Here is an 18,719-nt window from a genome sequence, read left to right as displayed (position 1 = left end):
CCAGCAGAGAATCCTTGGGATCAGTACTGGGACCTTTACTGTCCAACACCACCGTCTGTGATCTGGATGTTGACACAAGGCATCCTCAACAACTTTGAACATGAGGCTTAATTAAGGAGAATGGCTTCCACAACAAGTGGCAGAGTTTCAGTTCAGCCAGACTTTGATAAGCTTGGGGATGGTGCCAACACAAATGTTAGGAATTTTAACAAGGAGGACTGCAAAGCTCTATGCTTAGGGCAAAATATCCCTATGAAGTAGTATAAATGGTGAAAAGGAATGGACTGAGGAGCTGTGTTTCTGAAGAGGACATGGGAGTTTTACAGTGAATGCCAGGTTGACTACGAGCCAGCAGCACACTTTGGTAAATAAGGCAAACAACATGATGGATGACATTAGCAGCAGCATGGCCGACAGACTGAGGGAAGTTTTTATCTCCTTTGGATATTGGTGAAGGCTGTGCTAGGAAAGCCATGCCCAGGTTTGGGTTCCCCGCTCAAGAAAGTCATAAAGAAACTGGAGGAGTTTAGTAAAGGTCAGTCAAGATAGTTATGGGACTATCAGACGTGACCTCTGAGTTCATGTGGCAAAGGCCATAAATTGTGGCTTGGGAGATTCAGTTTGGACCTGGGGAAGGTAGTGCAGCATCGGCACAGGTCATCCAGCGAGGCGGTGGAATACACATCCTTTGAGGTTTGCAAGACTTGGCTAGGAAGAGCCACAGCTGACCTGCTCTAGAGTTGGCGGTGGTCTTGCCTTTTGAGCAAGTGATTGAATGAGGTACCTGGCAGGGACCTTTCCAACCATTTCAGTGGCTCTGCAATAACTAATTTTGTCAATAAATAATTATGTGATTATAGTTTAGTCTGGGAAAGACTGGAATTTACATAAATGCATGCGCATGTGTGCACACACGTACTTTGGAAATACATAATTCTTTTTGCTTCTAGGTATCAGCTTGAATTAAAAGAAGAGTACATAGCCAGAACTAATAAAGTTGCTGAAGATGAGAAAAAAAATAAAGGTAACCATGTCTCTGAGATTAATAAAGTAGCTGTTTATGTCTAGAGATTTTCCTAACAGTTATCAAAACACTGTTGTTACTAAAGTCACAGTGTTCAGTAACAGTGGTATAGCCATCAAAATATATTTTGAAAATATGTGGCAGGATCCAGTGACAGGTCAGCAACTCCCTGCTCTTCAGACTGCAGTGGGAACCGTGAGCCGCTGCTTCGCACAGAGGCTGCAAAGCATCCTGCTTTTTCAGTTTCCCACCTCATTCTGAAGTCCCACCAGCTCATTCGGTCTCCAATTGAAGTCTGGTGCAGTCTGGTACCATACCCTTGAATGATTGCCAGTTTCGACATTTATTGTGCACAAGATGTTTAATTGGAGCTTGAGGAAGAGAGCTGGGACAGATAACATGTTTAGACCTGTAAGTTAGGGACACGTGAAAGAAGCAGTATATCATGTGCATATGAATTTGATTTACTTAGTTCTAAAGGAATATATGTATGCATATTTATGTATACGCACAGTGTGATTTACTTATTTTTGAAGGAATGTGTATGACATTCAGTCATTTTTATGTCTTTAATTGAATGTTTGGCTTAGCAGCTTAAACTGTTTTTTGCTGATACCGTTTTTTACTGTAATACTCTACTAATTTTAATTCAGCATTTGTAATCCTCCCTGCAGAGAAAGCTTTGCTTTTGCATGAAGAAGCCAGTGCTGTTAATTCAAAAAAGGAGGAACTCAAGCAAGCTATATCACGCACGAAAGAGCTTGAGGTAATTGTAAAAATGAATTTAAAGAAGCTGTATTCTTAGTGCATTTAAAGTACATTTTTTTTAAAAAAAAAAGATGTGAAATAAAAATAGTTAAGTAGTACAGCAGTTCATAAGCTTCTAAACTGTTCTTTATCTGCAGCTGGATTTGGAGTCAGTGAAGGCCCAGGTTCTGTTGGTAAATAAACAGAATCAGTTGTTGACTGAAAAACTGAAAGAGGTATCAGACTATCCTTTGCTAAAGGAGGAGAAATTGGAGCTCCAAGTGCAGAATAAACTACTTAGGCAACAGTTGGATGAGACTCGCAGTGAGAACCAGCATCTTCGAGACAGTCAGTATCAATAATTTAGTAATTTTCTTGTTTATGTTTCTCTACAAGTATTTGTTTAGAAATAAATTTGCATTAAACCACATTCTTTGTATTATGTTTGCTAGTAGTTTGCATTAAACCTCAGCTAATGTTTGTGTAAAATGAAACAGTCCTTGCCATTATAAGTTTATTTTCTTTAATATGTCTGTATAGTAGAAATCCTGAATTAAGTGACAGCTGTAACAGGAAGAATATCCCTTTCACTCTTTGAAAAAAGCAGTGCAATATTTCTAACCATAGCATTAGTATGGTTAATAATCATAAAAGAACATTGCATTATTACTTTTAATGTTTACCTGACTATAGTTATAAAATGTCAAGTATTTTTAATGTGCATTTGAGATTACAGGAGAGTAGAGGCATACACCCAGTTAAATAAGGTTAGGATATGTATTTTTCTTCCAGAATAGGTCAGCCTCGGTCTAGCTCTTAAAAGAACTACACCAACAAAAATTTCAATCTTTCGTAAAAGGAAGAAAAAAAATTCCTAAGTACTTTATTCAAACAAAACCTTGTTATGTTCCTAAAAACAAATCGGAGTTACATTTTGAAGGGGTATCATAGTCTACGACTGAGCGTCTAGTATTTCTCTTTCTGGGTAGAGCTATCCCAGCCCTCGGCGGAGCACCTGGCCTGCCAAGTGGAGCTGAGGAGAGTGGAACATTCTAGGAAGCTGGCGCTGGATGAATTTGAAAGTCATAGGCAGATTTTGGAAAAGCAGCTACAAAATGAGGTAAATTATAATTTGAAATCTTTCTTCTTCCTGTCGTCTTGTTCATGTTTATCTGTGTACCCGTGTAGGCTGTTTGGTGTGTAGTTATGGCGATTATTTGTACTTTGCTTATTTTTATGTAAAAAAACTCTAAAGAAAACAAAACCAAAACAACACCAGAAAATGACCAAAAAAAACCGCAAGCCAACATAACCAAAGTAAATCTTTCCAAGTCATGAAGTTGTCAGCACTGACTTGCAGTAGGATCCTATGTGTCTGTGGTTTGACTGGACCGGCAGAACATTTAGAAACAAGTATTCAGCCAGTTGAGATTACTCTTTTTGTTTGAATTATACTGTTTTGTCTTTTTCTGTCAATCTCCTATAGGTTGAGCGTTGTGCCCAGTTAAAGACCCAGCTGTTGGACTCTGAAGCTACTGTCAGGAAGCTGAATGTGCAGGTTGAAGAACTGAAACTGCAGGTGAAACAAACACAGGCAGGTTTGTATCCTCCGCCAGGGCAGTCCTTTGTGATGTTCTCTTACCTAACCAGTGTCAGAATTTCCAGAAGCTTAAAAAAGCTGCAATTGCATAGAACTAATACACCACCAATAAATAGATTTTAAGTTTAAAATTAAAATCTATTTAAAAGCCCAATTTAAAAAGCAGACTCATTACAACTTCCCTCCCTTTCAGAAAACAAACATATAGGAGGAAGGGATAACATTCCTCCCTGAATGCTTGCATGTTTTTATTGTCTGTTTTTCCTCAGTATGAAGACATTAACGTTTGGTGATAACATAATCGCCATTTTCCAGGAGGCGAGTCGTGTTTTAATGTATTTTGATTGTTGAATGTTCTTAATAAGAATAATCAAATTGAAATTGTATTGTGTACCTCACAAATTTAAATTTAACTTTTAAACAGTTGTTGTCAAGGCTAATAACTTACCCACCTCATATGGGCACTAGAAAGAGAGAGGCACTTGCATAAAGGAATTCAGTCTGCTGAAGAAATATAGTTCTAAAGATGCCTGTCTGTCAAATTGCTAGTATCAAGTATCATAAATAAAAGTTTTGGGATGTATATTTAATCTACAAATATGGAATTGAATTCTGCAGTGATTATTCATTACATACAGCATGTGTTGCACCATAGCTCAGTATATGCAATACTTTATGTATCCACTAGACCAGTATGTACATTTTCATATGTAGTACAAGTATCGGTACTGTTTGGAATTGGAAATTTATTAGTGTCAAAGTAGCAAATACATATTTTAATTAAATGACTGAAAGTACTGCTGGGACCTTGATTTTGCATCAGAGTTAAGGATGTCATTGAAGAACCATTTATGTAGAATGAAAACAAGGTTGTGATTTTGCTGGGAAAGATACAGCCCTATAGATTGGTCTTTTGGGCTTGCTGAAGCATATAAGTGCAAGCCAGGAAGAAGAGAGCCCCGAAACATTCAATTTAACTGACAATTTTGCAGAAGTACTTTTTTAAAAAAAACCAACAACATTATCTATGTGCTATGTTGTTTTTCTCCAAATTTCTTTTTTGATCTAAATAGAAGGAAACTGTTAAGACTTGTGGCCTACCCTGTGTCCCTCACCCTTTAACAGTATGATTGGATATAATGTGTCCAGAGTGATGATGTTTTCATTTTTATTTATTTATTTGAACATAATTTAAGAGATAACATTGTGGAGTGCATACTTCAGGTAGTTTTACATGGAAGGATTATGTATTAAAAATATCAGTGATAATTTGCAGCTATGCAACTACATTAAAAATACATTTAAGTCAATCCATTAAATTCTCAAAACTTAAGCCAATTCCATGTTAAAGTAATTTTGATCAAATTGAAATTTAAATGCTGTGTTCTACTGTTGTTTTTTCGTGATGGGTTTCCCTTTCTCACTTTTCACTGTCACTCACTTTCTCTTGCTGTCTTTTAGCTCTGGAAAATGAAGTGTATCGGAATCCAAAGCCTTCGCTTGTTGATCGCTCTGTCCTTGACTTCACTGGTGACAGAATTGTGCCTCACGATATTTATGTGGATAGTGTGTTCCTGAAGAATCAGGTGATGACCGATGTGATGAAGGTAAATGCTGTGCCAAGAGTTGGCTATCGTCAGCAGTTACAGCCACGCAGTGCGTCCCCGGATTCTGACCTGGAGTGTATGGCGCAAACCCGGGCTAGAATAAAAGAGCTAGAAAAAGAGGCAGAGTATTTGGAAGAAGCCTACAGGAACTACCAACACAGAGTCATGCAGGATGCGGCTGCGAGCAGGACACCAAGAAAGATGCAGTCTCCTTTACTTCTACAGTCTGCTATTAGTAGACCCCCTTTGACTACCCAGCACGAACTTCTAGAGGATAATCCCAGCTTCCAGCGTTCCCCCCTGAGCAGTCCAAAAGGTGAAAAGTACATCAAAAGAACTGGGCAGGTTGATGCTTTTAAAAATCCCTTAACACCACCACACAGAGGAGCATCTTCGTCAAGACGCCTTTCTTCTACTCCCGTTTCCAAATCGAAAGGAGATCTCGATAACAAGAAAATTTCAGATGGTAAGTCACCATTGTTAATGTGGTGTGGTATTGGGGTTTTACTTCTTGTTCCTCTTGTGCTATGGGAAGAGAAGGATTTAGCAGTGATAGTCTTTCACTCATTTGTTATTTGCGAAGAGGCAGGAGAAGTCAGAGACAAAATATGCTAGGTGCTTGGAGCAGTGCTTCTTCAGGGAAACAAGTACTGGAGAAGTAGATTGAGGGAGGCTGAACATACCGCACTTAGTTCAGATAGCTTTAAAGAGAAGACTATGCCCTATAATTCACTACAGGTGTAACCTTATGATATACAGAGTTTCATTCAAAAGTTGCTTTTAAGTATAACTACTTTGCAACATTAATTGTAATTTCCTAGTTTTAATAACCCTCCTTCTGTATTCCTATCCTTTCATTTAACTATTGTAGTTAACATTTGTGCAACAGAAAACTACTTCGTCTGGCTTCTCTTAAATTGAGTTTTCCAATCTGAAAGGTCCAGATTTGCTTTCATTTGCTTTTTTTGTGCTGTGACATCTTTATCAAATATTCCTGAGCAATTGTGAGGGGGAGGGGATTAGTGTTTGGTCATGATTGGAAAATTGTAATTTGCTATTAATTTCACAGCATCTAATAATTACTTAGTTGTCTTTTTTTGAAAGGGACAGTAGCCAGAAAAGCAAGCAAAATAGAAAAGAATTGAAATTTAAAACCCCATGATGGTGTTTCAGATCTGCAGTACATCTGTTTCTTGAGTCATGCAATTCTTGTCACCCTAGCTCAAAGTGGATTTAATAGGATGAAAAAAAGCGAGAGTGACCAAAAAAAAGATAATGATCAGTTTCTGCATGAGGGGAGGTTAAATACAAGAAGGGCTGCTTAGTTTGGAAAAGAGTTGGCTGAAATGGGCTGTGGGAAATCTGGAAAGCAATGAGTGATGTGGAAAAGGTGAAAAGGGATTGTTTAATCGCTGCTTCACAGACCCCAGAATCCTGTGATGTTGAAAGGAAGGAGAAGGAAGTACTTTTTCATACCATGAGTAAGTTGTGGAATTATTGCTTCTGTGGCAACAAGTATAGATGCAGGAGTGAAACTTCCTTGTCAGGAGGACTCAAAAAATATTGCTTGAGGAAAGATTGGGGTGGGTGTTGCCAGAAGTAAGATGTAAGTATTCTTTTTGAGTTTTAGTTTAGTTTTGGTTAGTAATAGACACTGTTAGAAACAGATTACAAACAGTCTGATTTATGGTGGCTGTTCCCGTGTTTCTGCATGTAGAATATCATGCTCCATTACCGAAAACGTATTTGAAAACGTGAACGTCCAAAGCAGTCTTTTATGTGTTAAGTTTTCTCTGTCAGCTTCTGTATAGAGTACTTACAGACTATTTGTTTAAATCTGTACACACACAAAATCTTTCATAAAAGTAGGGCTTTGTTGTAAAATTAGGAAACATAAAAATTAAAGTTGTGTGCATAACCTTAGCAATCCTTCCCATCTTTGTATCTGCCAGAGGCTAGTTACATGATGACTGATGTCTTTTTTCCATTGGATCTGTTTTTTTGCTTAATGCACAAGACTAACTTGTTCTGGAGAGGGATAAGAGTGGAGTAACAAAGGAGGGCATTACCTGACAGGTGTTACAGAAAGGGAGCGGTACGGAGTGTAGGAACCCAGGTTGCAGTTAGATGTTCCGTTCTCAAGGTGAGCTGATGTGGTACTTGCCTCAGTAAGCACGGTAGCTTCAGCGCTAACGTGCTGTGGAGTGATGTATTTGCTTCCAGTTAGATTGCTTCCCCACTGGTATGTCACCTCTGTTTCAAGAGTCTTCTGAGGAGTGCTTTTATACTGGTATATATGTTACCCTTTGTGCTAGAAATGGCTGTAGCATCAGATGTATTTTTGCTAGAAAACCGTAAGTCCTTCTGGAAGCTTCCATGGGGCTTTTCAGTGCTGTTGAAGATGCCAGTCTGAACAGCTCAGAATAAATTTTAATAGGTAAAAGGTATCATGCACATGAGTCTGAGATTTGTTTTTCCTTTAAATGAGGTATACCTCAGTGACAACTGTAGCTTGGTTGTCAGCACCTGTCTTTGCAGGATGAAAGGAAGAAGGGTGTCCTGTAAAATACTAGAATTTGGCAAGCCTAGCGGTTGTTGTACTGCAAAATCTGCCTGTGGAAGGGTATGCAGTTTTCTCTTTTCCTTTAAATTAACCTATGCGTTTTGACTATTTTCCTTCCCAATCCCATGCATGTTGGACGTCTTTCAGGCCTTTACTTTCTCCTGGGAAGGAGTAAGCCCATTTGTTTAAGAGCAACTAAAAGTAGGACAGGATCCTTTTTGGTTTTCCCCTGCTTACTGTCTCCAATCACTGGGCAGTAACATGGCTCAAGAAATAGTTACAGAGGAAAAAATTCAGCTTGCCACCTGACCTGTGCTTCCTATTACTTGATCGGTACTTCTCACCTTGATCATTACTTCTGATCATACCTTCTGGTGAGAAAGAGCAAAGTTGGTGAGTCTTGCAGGCAGCATACTGTGAGCTAAAGACCTCGGCTGTTTCTCTTTTAGTAGAAAATCAGTAAGTTCAATCCTGGATAACTTCTAAATAGTAGCAGTAGGTTGTAATAAATTACCATATGAGATGACTGCCGTGCCACCTGTGTCCTGACATGCAGTATCTGTTATGCCGAGGAGGTGCATGCCGTAAGTACCACGTAAGTTCTTGTCCATTTGTTCTGCCTGTGAAAATTTGACAAATTATTTTATAAAAGATTGGATGTGGGTGGGCTGAGGGTTCCCACCACAAACAGGTACTGCTGATAGACAAATACGCCGTAACTGCTGGGTCCTGTTCTGTTAGCGCTCAGCTTCCTTAGAGGGTCTTCATCTGTGTTGCATGGGCACAGGGGCTGTCTGGAGATAAAAATCCATGGGCAACACCTAGTCTGAAGCATCCTGACTTCTGCAGTGTGATCTGCACCATGAATGGGATGCACTTGTACACGACCACCTGAAAGAACTTCAGGTATGGGCGTGTTAATAAGGGCTTTTCGTCTTACCTCTTGAGTCAAATTAGCACTGACTACAGTAAAAGTTATTTGGTCAATAAAGAGAAGAAAAACAACAGTACCTGCTTACTGAGTGAATATCGTATCTTGTGGAAAAAATAGTAATTCATAGTCTAGTAATGAAAGACCTGTGCAGCTGCACAGGAAAGGAAAATTAAGATTGCAAAGCAAAATTTAACCAAAGCGCTGGACTTTGCAAGTTTGATTAAAAGCTTTTTTTAATGCAGGGGTTTTGGTTTTTACCTTGGTTTCTTCGGAAACTCAAGACTTCTCTAGTCATACTGTCTGTCTGTTTCCTTCCCTGATAACTTTACAGCTGTTGATAAGAGGATAAAATCTTCAAAGATTTTTTTCTTTGCTTCATCACCCACTTTCACAAATTTGTGGAAAATGGAACCTCCAGGTTAAATTTCCTAACGAAGAGTGGCCTTTGGGAGACCTCAAACATTCTGTTTTGCTGGCTAGCAAGCACGTCCCTAGCTTGAAATCCAGGTCCATAACTGCTTCCCATAATGCCCAGCATGGGAGAAATTATTTGATGTTTGGCAGAGGGGCTGCAGTTTGTGGGGAACATGGATATGTTATGGGGTGATGATAATCATAGGCTTTGTGAGGAGTAAGTTTATGATGTTGAACGTTTGTAGAGGAGAATTCCCATACAGGAGAGGTAAAAAAAAATAACATAAATGAAATAAACAGTGCAAGAAAGTTCATGTTAAGATCGGGATGTTAGTTGCCCTATAGTGGTAGTGCCTGCACAGTCCGATTATGCATGTGTTGTAAAAACCAGCCTTGTCTGAGAAATGGCAGGACAAATAACTGACTAATACAAATTATGGGATTTTTATTCTGCAGACATCAGTGGCTCGTACCTTGCCTCTTCCCAGCAGAGTGCTGACCAGGTGCTTTCTCCTATTTCAAAGCCGCATCTACTTTCATCTTCTGAGTCTGTTTCTTCCTCACCGTCCAGTCATGACCAGAAAATCAGGTAACATTGTTTACAAAGCAACATTTTTAACCTCCTTTTTAAAGAAACATTTGCCTAACCATTCATTCCCATAGCTGCTTTTACAATTCTAGTAAGCCAATAATTTTATAAGTGAGAACTTTTCTAAAGGTGGATAACGATTTCCATTCTTGAATATCATGCCTGAAGAGGAACTTAGTTATAAAAAAACCCGAACACCCCCCTCCTCCCAAATTCAAACACCTTTGACAAATATGATTTGACATTTTCACCTCTCTTAAATTTGTGCTTCTTTACAGTGCAAAGTTATGAAGTTATGTGCAGTGGAATACTTAGACCTCAAGTGCATTGGAAACCTCAGATGAACAGTGCAAAGTTATGAAGTTATGTGCAGTGAAATACTTAGACCTCAAGCGCATTGGAAACCTCAGATGAGTGCAATGAAAGTCTTGTCCTATGGCAAAGTAAAACAACATTGATTTACAAAGTGTTCTGTAAAGTCATTTCACTGTTGTAGTTGAGCAAGGATGAAAGGTTGTTACAAAGTGTTCTGTAAAGTCATTTCACTTTGTAGTTGAACAAGGATGAAAGGTGATTCCAACGATTCCCTCTGTTGGGGCAAACGGTAGTGGCAGCAGTAGCTCCAGAGCCTAAAAATATCCACTGCCATGGAAAAGTGCTAGGCAAAGAACTAAAAAGCCTGGAGAGTGAGAATGTAAGGCATCCTAAGCACATGTTGGTTTAATGCAGATAGAGCAGACTGATAAACATCCATCACTGAAACTTAGCTCAAATCCTGCTGTTTAAGGATATTAATTAATGTTTAGAACTGTGCTTCTCAGCAGTTTCAGTTTGTGCTACTTCAACCAATGTAAGTATTGCTTTGTGACCATGCGTGGCTTCGAAGATAGAAGGCGGTTCATTTGGTGTGCGCTGTCACCATGAAGGCACACCTGACAGCTACAAGTCTTACAAAGTTGAGATGTTCCTGGGCTCAGGTCAGGCTCCTTTACTTTGTTGGTTTTCAGGCTGCTGTAGGTATCTCTGTAGATACAGCTTTAGATTTAACTGTGAACTTTTGCTTTTGCCCTTCTTTGGTTTTGCCCCTCTTTGCTTTTCTACTTTCCATGTGTCAGTGTTCTGACAAACTTTTGAAAGCAAGGTGTGGTGTGGATTCTCATATTTCAAGAGAGCTGCAAGTTCTGCAGTGCTTGAAATCTATTGTATCGGTGTAGACCTTTGGTTTCATTCTATTTCCTTACACACCAGACCACTTTCATACAGCGGAATGAAAGAGTCATTGCTAATAAATAAATATTCCGTTAATCACTAATTTCAGAAAATGTGTTTTCTAAAAATTTCCTAAAAATGTAAAATCGATTCCTAAAAGTAAATCTGAGTTAATCACCCACTGACTTGCATGCCTATGTATAGTATCTATGAAAAAAAATCTTATTTTTTAAACGTGTGAGGAATGTATGCGCATGTCCAACATATATCTGACTTTTCCTGGTGTCCTGTAACTTTGGACCATATTGATCGTTTAAAAATTTAGACTGTGTACTTTTTTGAGTAAGAATAATGTCTGCACTGTGTTGCAAATGGAAATGTGAAGGTACCACAGTGGCCAATTAGCTATTACTTGGCATGTTTTATGTACAACAACCCTATCAGATGTGTCACCCTCATAGGAATTGCCTGAATGTGAACATAGTTTTTAGTAGTTTGCTGTCATGAGCTATTTTGGGATTTGACAGTTTTGATTCCTCTAGTAGGCTTCTGTGCCATCCATATAAACGTGATCCTGACAAGGCTAACAAGAACTCTTGCGGACATTGTAGACTAATTTGAGAACAAACTTCATTCAGAAGACAAAGTTGGGCCTTTAGAGGAGTAAATGTCATTTTTCAATGACTTCAAATTATTTTTCAAGAAAAAGGTAAAAACTACCAGCTCATCACAAATTCCTGTCCAAAGTAGTGATCATCTCTCATCTTTCCGATATCAGAACAGGCCTTTTGCGTATGCTGGATGTTCAAAAGCTATTGAGGTTATATTTGATGCACATAGAGACCCTTAATAAAAAAAAAAAAAGGCCACTAATTCCTTGAGCAAAGCTGTGTCTCTTTTATTGCATCTCTACTTTTCACATCTGTGACCTGACTGACGAGCTTTTGCTGATTGAAGCTTGGTCGTTTCTGCTGCCTGTTTGAGAATGTAGATCAAGGCAGTTGTACATTCTCACTTGGTTCATTAACCAGCTGTAATGCTAACATTTTTTTGTCTCTGAAGTGCTTGTTCGTATGCCTGTATAACTGTTTTCAGAATAGGAATCTCCAGTCTCCTGTGCATGTAGGAATGGGATGGGTAGCAGAACTTTTCTCTTTTCCTTTGTTTTTTTTAAGAACTCTTTTAAGTAAATGAACAACTTGGCAAAATTAAGCTGCATAAAAATGACTTCTCTTTCCTCTCTGTATCTCCCATTTCCATATCTAAAATTCTTCTGTTCTTAATGGTCACTGCTGCTCACTCCCCGAAACTGAGAATCCTGAATAAGTATCTTCAGAAAAGCTCGAGTTCTTAAGTTTTAACGTTTGTTTCCAAGAAGAGACACTTGAATTGGCCTTAACCTGTGAGCCATCATTCCAGATTTGATGGCTGAAGAAAGACAGCTTGTCCTGGGGCAACTCTAGCAGGCATTCATAGGGCTTTCTAATTTTGTTGTTATCAAGTCCTCAATATTTAATGTAGAGAGGGTCTCTTTGGTGGTTAGAATTTGGAGAGAGCCTTTATGTTCTTGGCCTTGAAAAGAAGCGGTTGGGATTTCTAGGGACTGTGAGGTTCGTTCCTTTAAGTGGCTGTCTCTTCCTTCCCTGCTTATCCACATTTTCTAGAATATATTTCCAGTTTCCTCTATTCCTGTGACAGACCTTACAAAGTGAAGGTTGAACGTTAACCTGCGTGGTGAGGTGATACAGGAAAATGCTCTTAATTCTGTGAGGGATTGTACTTTGAAGGACATTGCAGAGTCCACACTGCCTGCAGAGTGAACAGTACGAGCAAGTTGTGTTGCAGAGAACGGTTCCTTGTGACAATGCAAGGGTATGAGGTCCCAATAATTTTCTTGAACTTGCTGCTTTCCCAAGACTTTCTTAAAGGGAAAACATTCTTTTGTTGAGTATTTTTTATTTTCTTGTGCCTTGGGCTGTTTTCTATTACATAAAATATTTGAGAAATGCATGTGTGGGCTTTTCCAGTTATTTACTCTCATTATTAGGCAAATGCCACATCATTGATGTGTATTGTGGGATTGGTTTATGACCTGTAGATTTTAAGTGGCAATGGGAACTTCTTTGAAAAGAAAAGAAAATATGATGCTGTAACATCAGTAAGCCATTACAAGTTAGCGGGGAAGAACAATTGCTTCTGTGACTACAGGAGCACCTTGTTTATTTATGTTTCAGGATATGAGTGGTATGAAAGAAGCCAATAAACACAGACAGGAAGACTAGAGTTATAAAGCAGATTATTATGTAAACCATTTCTTTTTTTGTTTAGGGCTAAAGAAATCCATTGTGAGGGTTTCAGACTAAAAAAGTCATTTTGGACGTTAACAAAATAGTCTGGGTGGTGGTGGTTGTTTGTTGTTTAAGTTTTAATTGTAATTTTAAGCATAACTCATGCAATTTAATCATTTGGAGTTGATTGGCACACCAGTACTGTTCTATCGAATATTGACACTAGGTACAGTCCAGGGTCTGGTTACCAACTTTGTGTGATGGAATGAATTTTGAAAACTGTTTGGAAATACATGTGTTTTACTCATCTTCGTGAGGCAAACCTCTTCAGTTTGGTGAATCTGAGGCAGCATATTGACTGTCTTTCTAGCAGCCTTGCAGGATACAGTATTGAAGAAAGTGGCATGCCTGTTCTTGAACCTTCCATCCTTAAGAATTATTTAACGCCCCATCATTTTTATGAAGGAAAGACTAAAAACATGAAGTAGACTTCCAAAAACTTGAACTTCTATTTACTATGTCGTATTTAATTTACAGGGTATTTTTCCCCACTGATGTTACTGAACTATACTTCTGACAATGCAGATTTATTTTTTTTATCCCCACTTTTACATTTTTTATTGAACATGTCTCATTATGGGCTTATGTTTTGTTTGTTCTCCACTTTTGCCCCATAGAAGACCTGAATTCCTTAGAAATTGTAAGCACAAACATATTTATGCCGTGGTGAAGAGCACCAGCTGGTGTGAAGTAAGCTCCTTTATGAAATGCTGCTGCTGAATTTCATTAGTGACCTGCACTTCTTTTGCTATTCTGGTTCTGGTCAGAGTTTAGTAGCTGGGTCACGTGGGAGATATTGTTCTTTCACATTATCTTTCTGATGAGATAAACGGGGATTTAGGATGAGGGCACTAACCCCATTTTTCATAGCACCCAGATTGTCACCCCTGCATATATGTTTTGCCAGACATCTAATCCTAATACATTTCAAACACATCTGTTAAGATGACATCAAAGTGGGAATTAGACTGGAACACAGAGCCTAAAAAGGCAAATTTCTTAATTTCAGTTGACTAAAAGTGTCACAATTCATTGTATTTCTCTCTCCCCCCCCTTTTTTTTTTTCCCTTTTGAGAGTGTATTTTGTTTTAACGTAATGCCTTTATGGCATATATAGGCCTTGGGGAAAGGCTGCAGGGAGATGGCTGTCAGAGAGATGGAGCTGACTTTTACCAAAAGTTAGAGAACTGTGTTTAAATAGCTTAACTTTTGACTGAGAAAGTTACGGCATTTTGGTTGCATGGTTTTTATGTTTGGTTTAGTCTGTTGCTAAGCATGTGAGTAATCCTTTACATCTCAGATCACCATTTGCTTAAAAGTTTAGCATTTATATTTATTAAATTATTTATCTTCTTCCTTCTTCTTTCAGACTTCATAATCAACAAACAGATAAACAAGATTTCAGTGATATACCCAAACCAGAGAAACTAATGTATGAGGACCTTGAAGAGCACATTTCTTCTCTTGAATGTAAGTTTTAGTACAGTTTAGACACTAGTTTAACACCTCAGGGCTTAACAGTTGTAAAACATTTGTCTTGATAGTTTAAGACTGTAGTTGGAGAGAAAAAATTCTGACCGATGTCAAAAATAAGAAAAACAGTCTCAGATGATGAGGGATTCATTTCATATTTGCATCTTTAGAGGAGAAGGGTATGTAGTCATAAGTAGACACTAAAATTGAATTGGTTCTGAAATTTGGGAACATACTTTTTGTTCAGAAATCTTGCATAACCTTGTTCTGATTAATGCATGTAGGTCTGGCAGTTGTTTCAGAGTGTTTTAAAATTGTCTAGGATTTCTTTTTTAGAACAGCAAAGTGTGCTAGTATATGATCTAACTTGAGGCTGTATTATATTTGCTATGTAAAGTAAAACTCCATGGAGTGTTCATCATGGACCAGTACCAGAGCAGTATTACCAAGCTGTAATTCTGAAGATAAGTTTCTGCAGCCGTTTACATACACTCTTGTTGATTTTTCCTTCAGTAACCGAGGCTTAAGTACTACTCTGAATTAGAAATTACTGTAGAAGCGTGTGTAAATGTGTGAAGAACACTTGCAATTATGCTGTTTATTAATCAGCATCTCTGATTTGGAACATGTGGTTCAGTTACTGGAACATGAATTTTATCCTTTTTTTTTTTCTTTTTTTTTCTCTGAGGTCAGCATTTTATTTATTTCCATTCCTCCTTTCTGTTAATTGCAGGAAGAACTTTGTCATTATGTGGTGTTTTGCACTGCGTGCTATAAAACGTTTCCTTCTCTCTATATGCTCCAGTCAAGCCTGCAGGGTCAGTTTTCAAGAATTTTTGATGTAATGAAGGAGGATAATAAAAGTTAATGCACTTTGTAGCCATTTGTATATGAAGGGAGAAATAGAAGCACAGTTACTGGCTTTATTTCCTAGTTTTTCAGCATTTAAGTGACATTTTAATATTGGACCTGAGCAGCCTTATCTCCCATGAAACTGTGGGTTTAAAGTAAGTGGAATTGGCAATGAGAAAGATGTGAACAGCAAGCTAAACACCTTTTCCAAATTTTGTTAGGTCTGTAAAGTCTTGAGAGTGGTAGACATACATCATTGGGTGGTAACATTAAATTCATAGATAGTGAAGAGATTATAATTATTGTACGGGAGAGTTAGAATCACTAATTTCAAAGAAAATATTCCTAACTGCTGTGTTTTCCTGGGCCTGAGATGGGCTTACTCTTTTGGTTGTGGTTCAGTCGTATGGAAGATGGAGTGATGCCCTTGCTCATTCTCCTGATCCTGTGAGAATTTCAGTATTTTATTCAGTATATATTCAACTTTCAGTATTTTAAAAACCAACCAAAAAAGATACTGTTGTTTAAACAGCAAACGTGCCAGTAGTACTTAGTGGTAACTAGCAGAAGCTGATAACTTAACCACGTGTTTCTCTGTGAAGTTTTACCCAGTACATTTGTGTTTTTTTAATTTATCTCATTTAGTTTTATTTTTATAAGCCTTAAACGCATTATTTGAATGTGAACTGAGCCTGTCGCCACTAATGGTTTCTACTCATATTTTAATTAGATTTAGATTTATTTGCTTAATTTCATATTAGAGACTTCTAGGAATACATTACCTATTTCACTTTCATTTTATCACATACAAGAATAGACTGGCATTTTCTTGGCAATTAGGCCTGAGTAGATGCTGCGCCCAAATAAGTTACGGCTCTATCATTTAGTGATGTGTGGTAGTCAAACAAATAATTTTAATAAGAGTTTGCATATGCCGATGATTTCTCAATCAACAGTACTTTAGTTGGGTCAGACTGCATCAAAAGACAATCTCAGTATGTAGAAGGAATTCAGAATGGCTAAAAAGAGGAGAAGGTAACGCAGGAGGAACGGGGGGGGAGAATAAGAATGTAAAATCTAAAATGTAAATGTAGAATAAGATATAGTGAAGGAAGAAGTTGGTGAGAGTAATAAAAAACAATGGGGTGAAGGAGATAGCAGAAAATGTGGAAGCCTTTTAATCCCACTGTGAGAGAGCTCTAGCGAGAAGAGATTGGCATTTCTGTTGGCAGTTATTGCTTTTAGTTGATGTGCTCATCTTAAGGAATAATGCCTCTCTTGCTGTCCACCCTTACAGGAGGTGTACGACGAGTGTTACCCTTTCTTCCTTTGCAGAATGGTTAATGTCAAGATGTTGTGCACTATATTGTTTTGGGGTTGTGTTTTTTACTTGTTTGTGGGGTTAGCAGACCTTTAGAAGTTAGATATAATATTTAACAGGAACCTATTTGTGAAAGGAATTTGTTGACTATTTAAATATTACATATCTAGAAACATACTTATGCCTCGTATGGAAATAATGTTGTTGTTGATAACCTTGTAACTTAAACCTAAAGTTAAAGAGGGAGCCAAAAAACAGAAGAGATTTTCTTTTGAGTGTGATAGCCTATTATTTTGGTCTTATGTAAAACATATATAGAATTTACTTTCCTAGGTGAAGCTGGTAGGACTTCATGTTGCTTTTGTAAGAAACTGAAAGCATTCTCGTAACTTCACTAGAATTCCTTTAAAAGAATTTTAATTTTAAAAGGTTCAGACCATTCTGAGAGGCAGACTGATCAGTTTGGGTGTCTTGTTTTTCTTTGTGCAAAATATTTCAGTTTTATTATAACATGGAAAAGAAAAATGCTTGAAACCTTGGTAATATTTGAAGGATGGGAAATTGGTATTTTCTAAACCTTTACCCCAAACTTAGGGAGATAAATAAGGTATCTGTACTATGTTACATTAAATGCTTGGAAAAATGGTCCTGTGTATCTCAGGTTGGCTTCCTAGAGGTAATGGCCACATCTGGCTTTTTATCTCATTTCGTTTTCTCCCATAAAATTGAGATAATAGCAGTCTGCATACTTTGCAAATAAATAAATGAGAAGCAGTTGAGTATCATAGCAACGATCACAGAGGAAGTACAGTAATTGTGTTTTTGTAAATTCAGAGCTACGTTGCGCAGGGAGAAGAAAATATCATGTAGAATATCTGAGTTAGCAGTATCCATCCTGTGCAATGAAGAAGGTGAGGATCCTGCCTAATAAAGAAATAAGATCAAATAATTAAAGGTGGTTTTATGTGCATAGAAGGGATGAGCTAAGCTTGGACATTGAACTTTTCTGTGACCTGTATCTTGATTATGTAAAGAAATGAAAACATTTTGGTTTCCTGTTGTATATTTATTCATGAATCTGTTTTGGCTTTGTAAACAGATGCGTTCCAATAGCTAATTTCAAAACTAACAATTCTGTAATTAAAGAAGCAAGGACAGCCTATGATAACTCCTCATCCTCAGGGAAATGGTCAAGTTGAAAGGAAAATGCTCAATTAGCGCTGATATTTGTGTGTTCTAATTCAGCCATTCCCACACTTTGTGTCTGTTGCTGTGCTCCGCTATTGTAATTACAAAATAATGAAGCCATTGTTCAAATTTCTTCTCCAGATCAGGGGGACATTCCAGAGCAGTGTGAAAGTGATGCCTTGCATCCATCTGGGGACATCGTCAATGGAAACCGTGTCACAGCCACTCCGCCAGCCACAGCCACTTCGCTGCAGGACTTGAGTGAGTTCTCAGCTCAGAAATAAAGCTGAATACCCTTTTGAAATGTCAAATGTACCGCACAAAAAGCCAAATATTTAACATTCTGTAGGTATGTATGTATGCTGGCATGATGGAAAAAATTTTCCGAAAGTGCTAATCATGTAATGAAGAGGAGGGAATGTTTTCTTTTGCTTTATTGTGTGCGGATGACTTTTCACCCTGGTTTTGGTTAAATTTGTTTTTAATTTAAACACTTTTGTCACTTGTCCCACCCCCCCATCCAGCTTCTGGAGAGACAAATTTTTTTTTTCTTTTCTCTTTAGGATAATTATTAAATATTATTTCTGCTCTTGATAGAAAGGTTTTGGTTTGCGTTTTTTTTTTAAGCACTTTATGTACTGCTTGTCTGGATTTTTTTCGTTTTTCTTGACTCTATTTGCAAACTGTATTATCACAATGCTGTTTTAATTCTTTGGGTAGATGAGGAGGATTTCAGGATTTCCCATGCTGCTTTTCTAATTGTTGTAGATAGAGGCATTATGATTATTTTTATTTAGAGAAGAGCTTTCTAGCTTCTAACAATTCCCAGTATTTAGTTTGTCCATCTAAT

General features: G+C 37.8%; 1 protein-coding gene across 1 annotated transcript in view; it reads left to right on the top strand.

The window, feature by feature from the left end:
• The window catches only part of OFD1 (oral-facial-digital syndrome 1), a 34,767-nt gene that overhangs the window by 12,511 nt on the left and 3,537 nt on the right, over positions 1-18,719 (top strand). Inside the window, exons 10-18 of the mRNA XM_009699937.1 lie at positions 951-1,024; positions 1,699-1,790; positions 1,930-2,119; positions 2,761-2,891; positions 3,258-3,369; positions 4,833-5,444; positions 9,346-9,478; positions 14,405-14,505; positions 18,011-18,130. Of these exons, the coding sequence (XP_009698239.1) occupies positions 951-1,024; positions 1,699-1,790; positions 1,930-2,119; positions 2,761-2,891; positions 3,258-3,369; positions 4,833-5,444; positions 9,346-9,478; positions 14,405-14,505; positions 18,011-18,130 (1,565 nt within the window). The remainder of the gene's footprint in view (positions 1-950; positions 1,025-1,698; positions 1,791-1,929; positions 2,120-2,760; positions 2,892-3,257; positions 3,370-4,832; positions 5,445-9,345; positions 9,479-14,404; positions 14,506-18,010; positions 18,131-18,719) is intronic.

This window comes from Cariama cristata, unplaced genomic scaffold (assembly GCF_000690535.1).
Source record: "Cariama cristata isolate BGI_N322 unplaced genomic scaffold, ASM69053v1 scaffold10065, whole genome shotgun sequence".
Classification (NCBI taxonomy): domain Eukaryota; kingdom Metazoa; phylum Chordata; class Aves; order Cariamiformes; family Cariamidae; genus Cariama; species Cariama cristata.
This window is presented reverse-complemented; position numbering and strand designations above follow the sequence as displayed.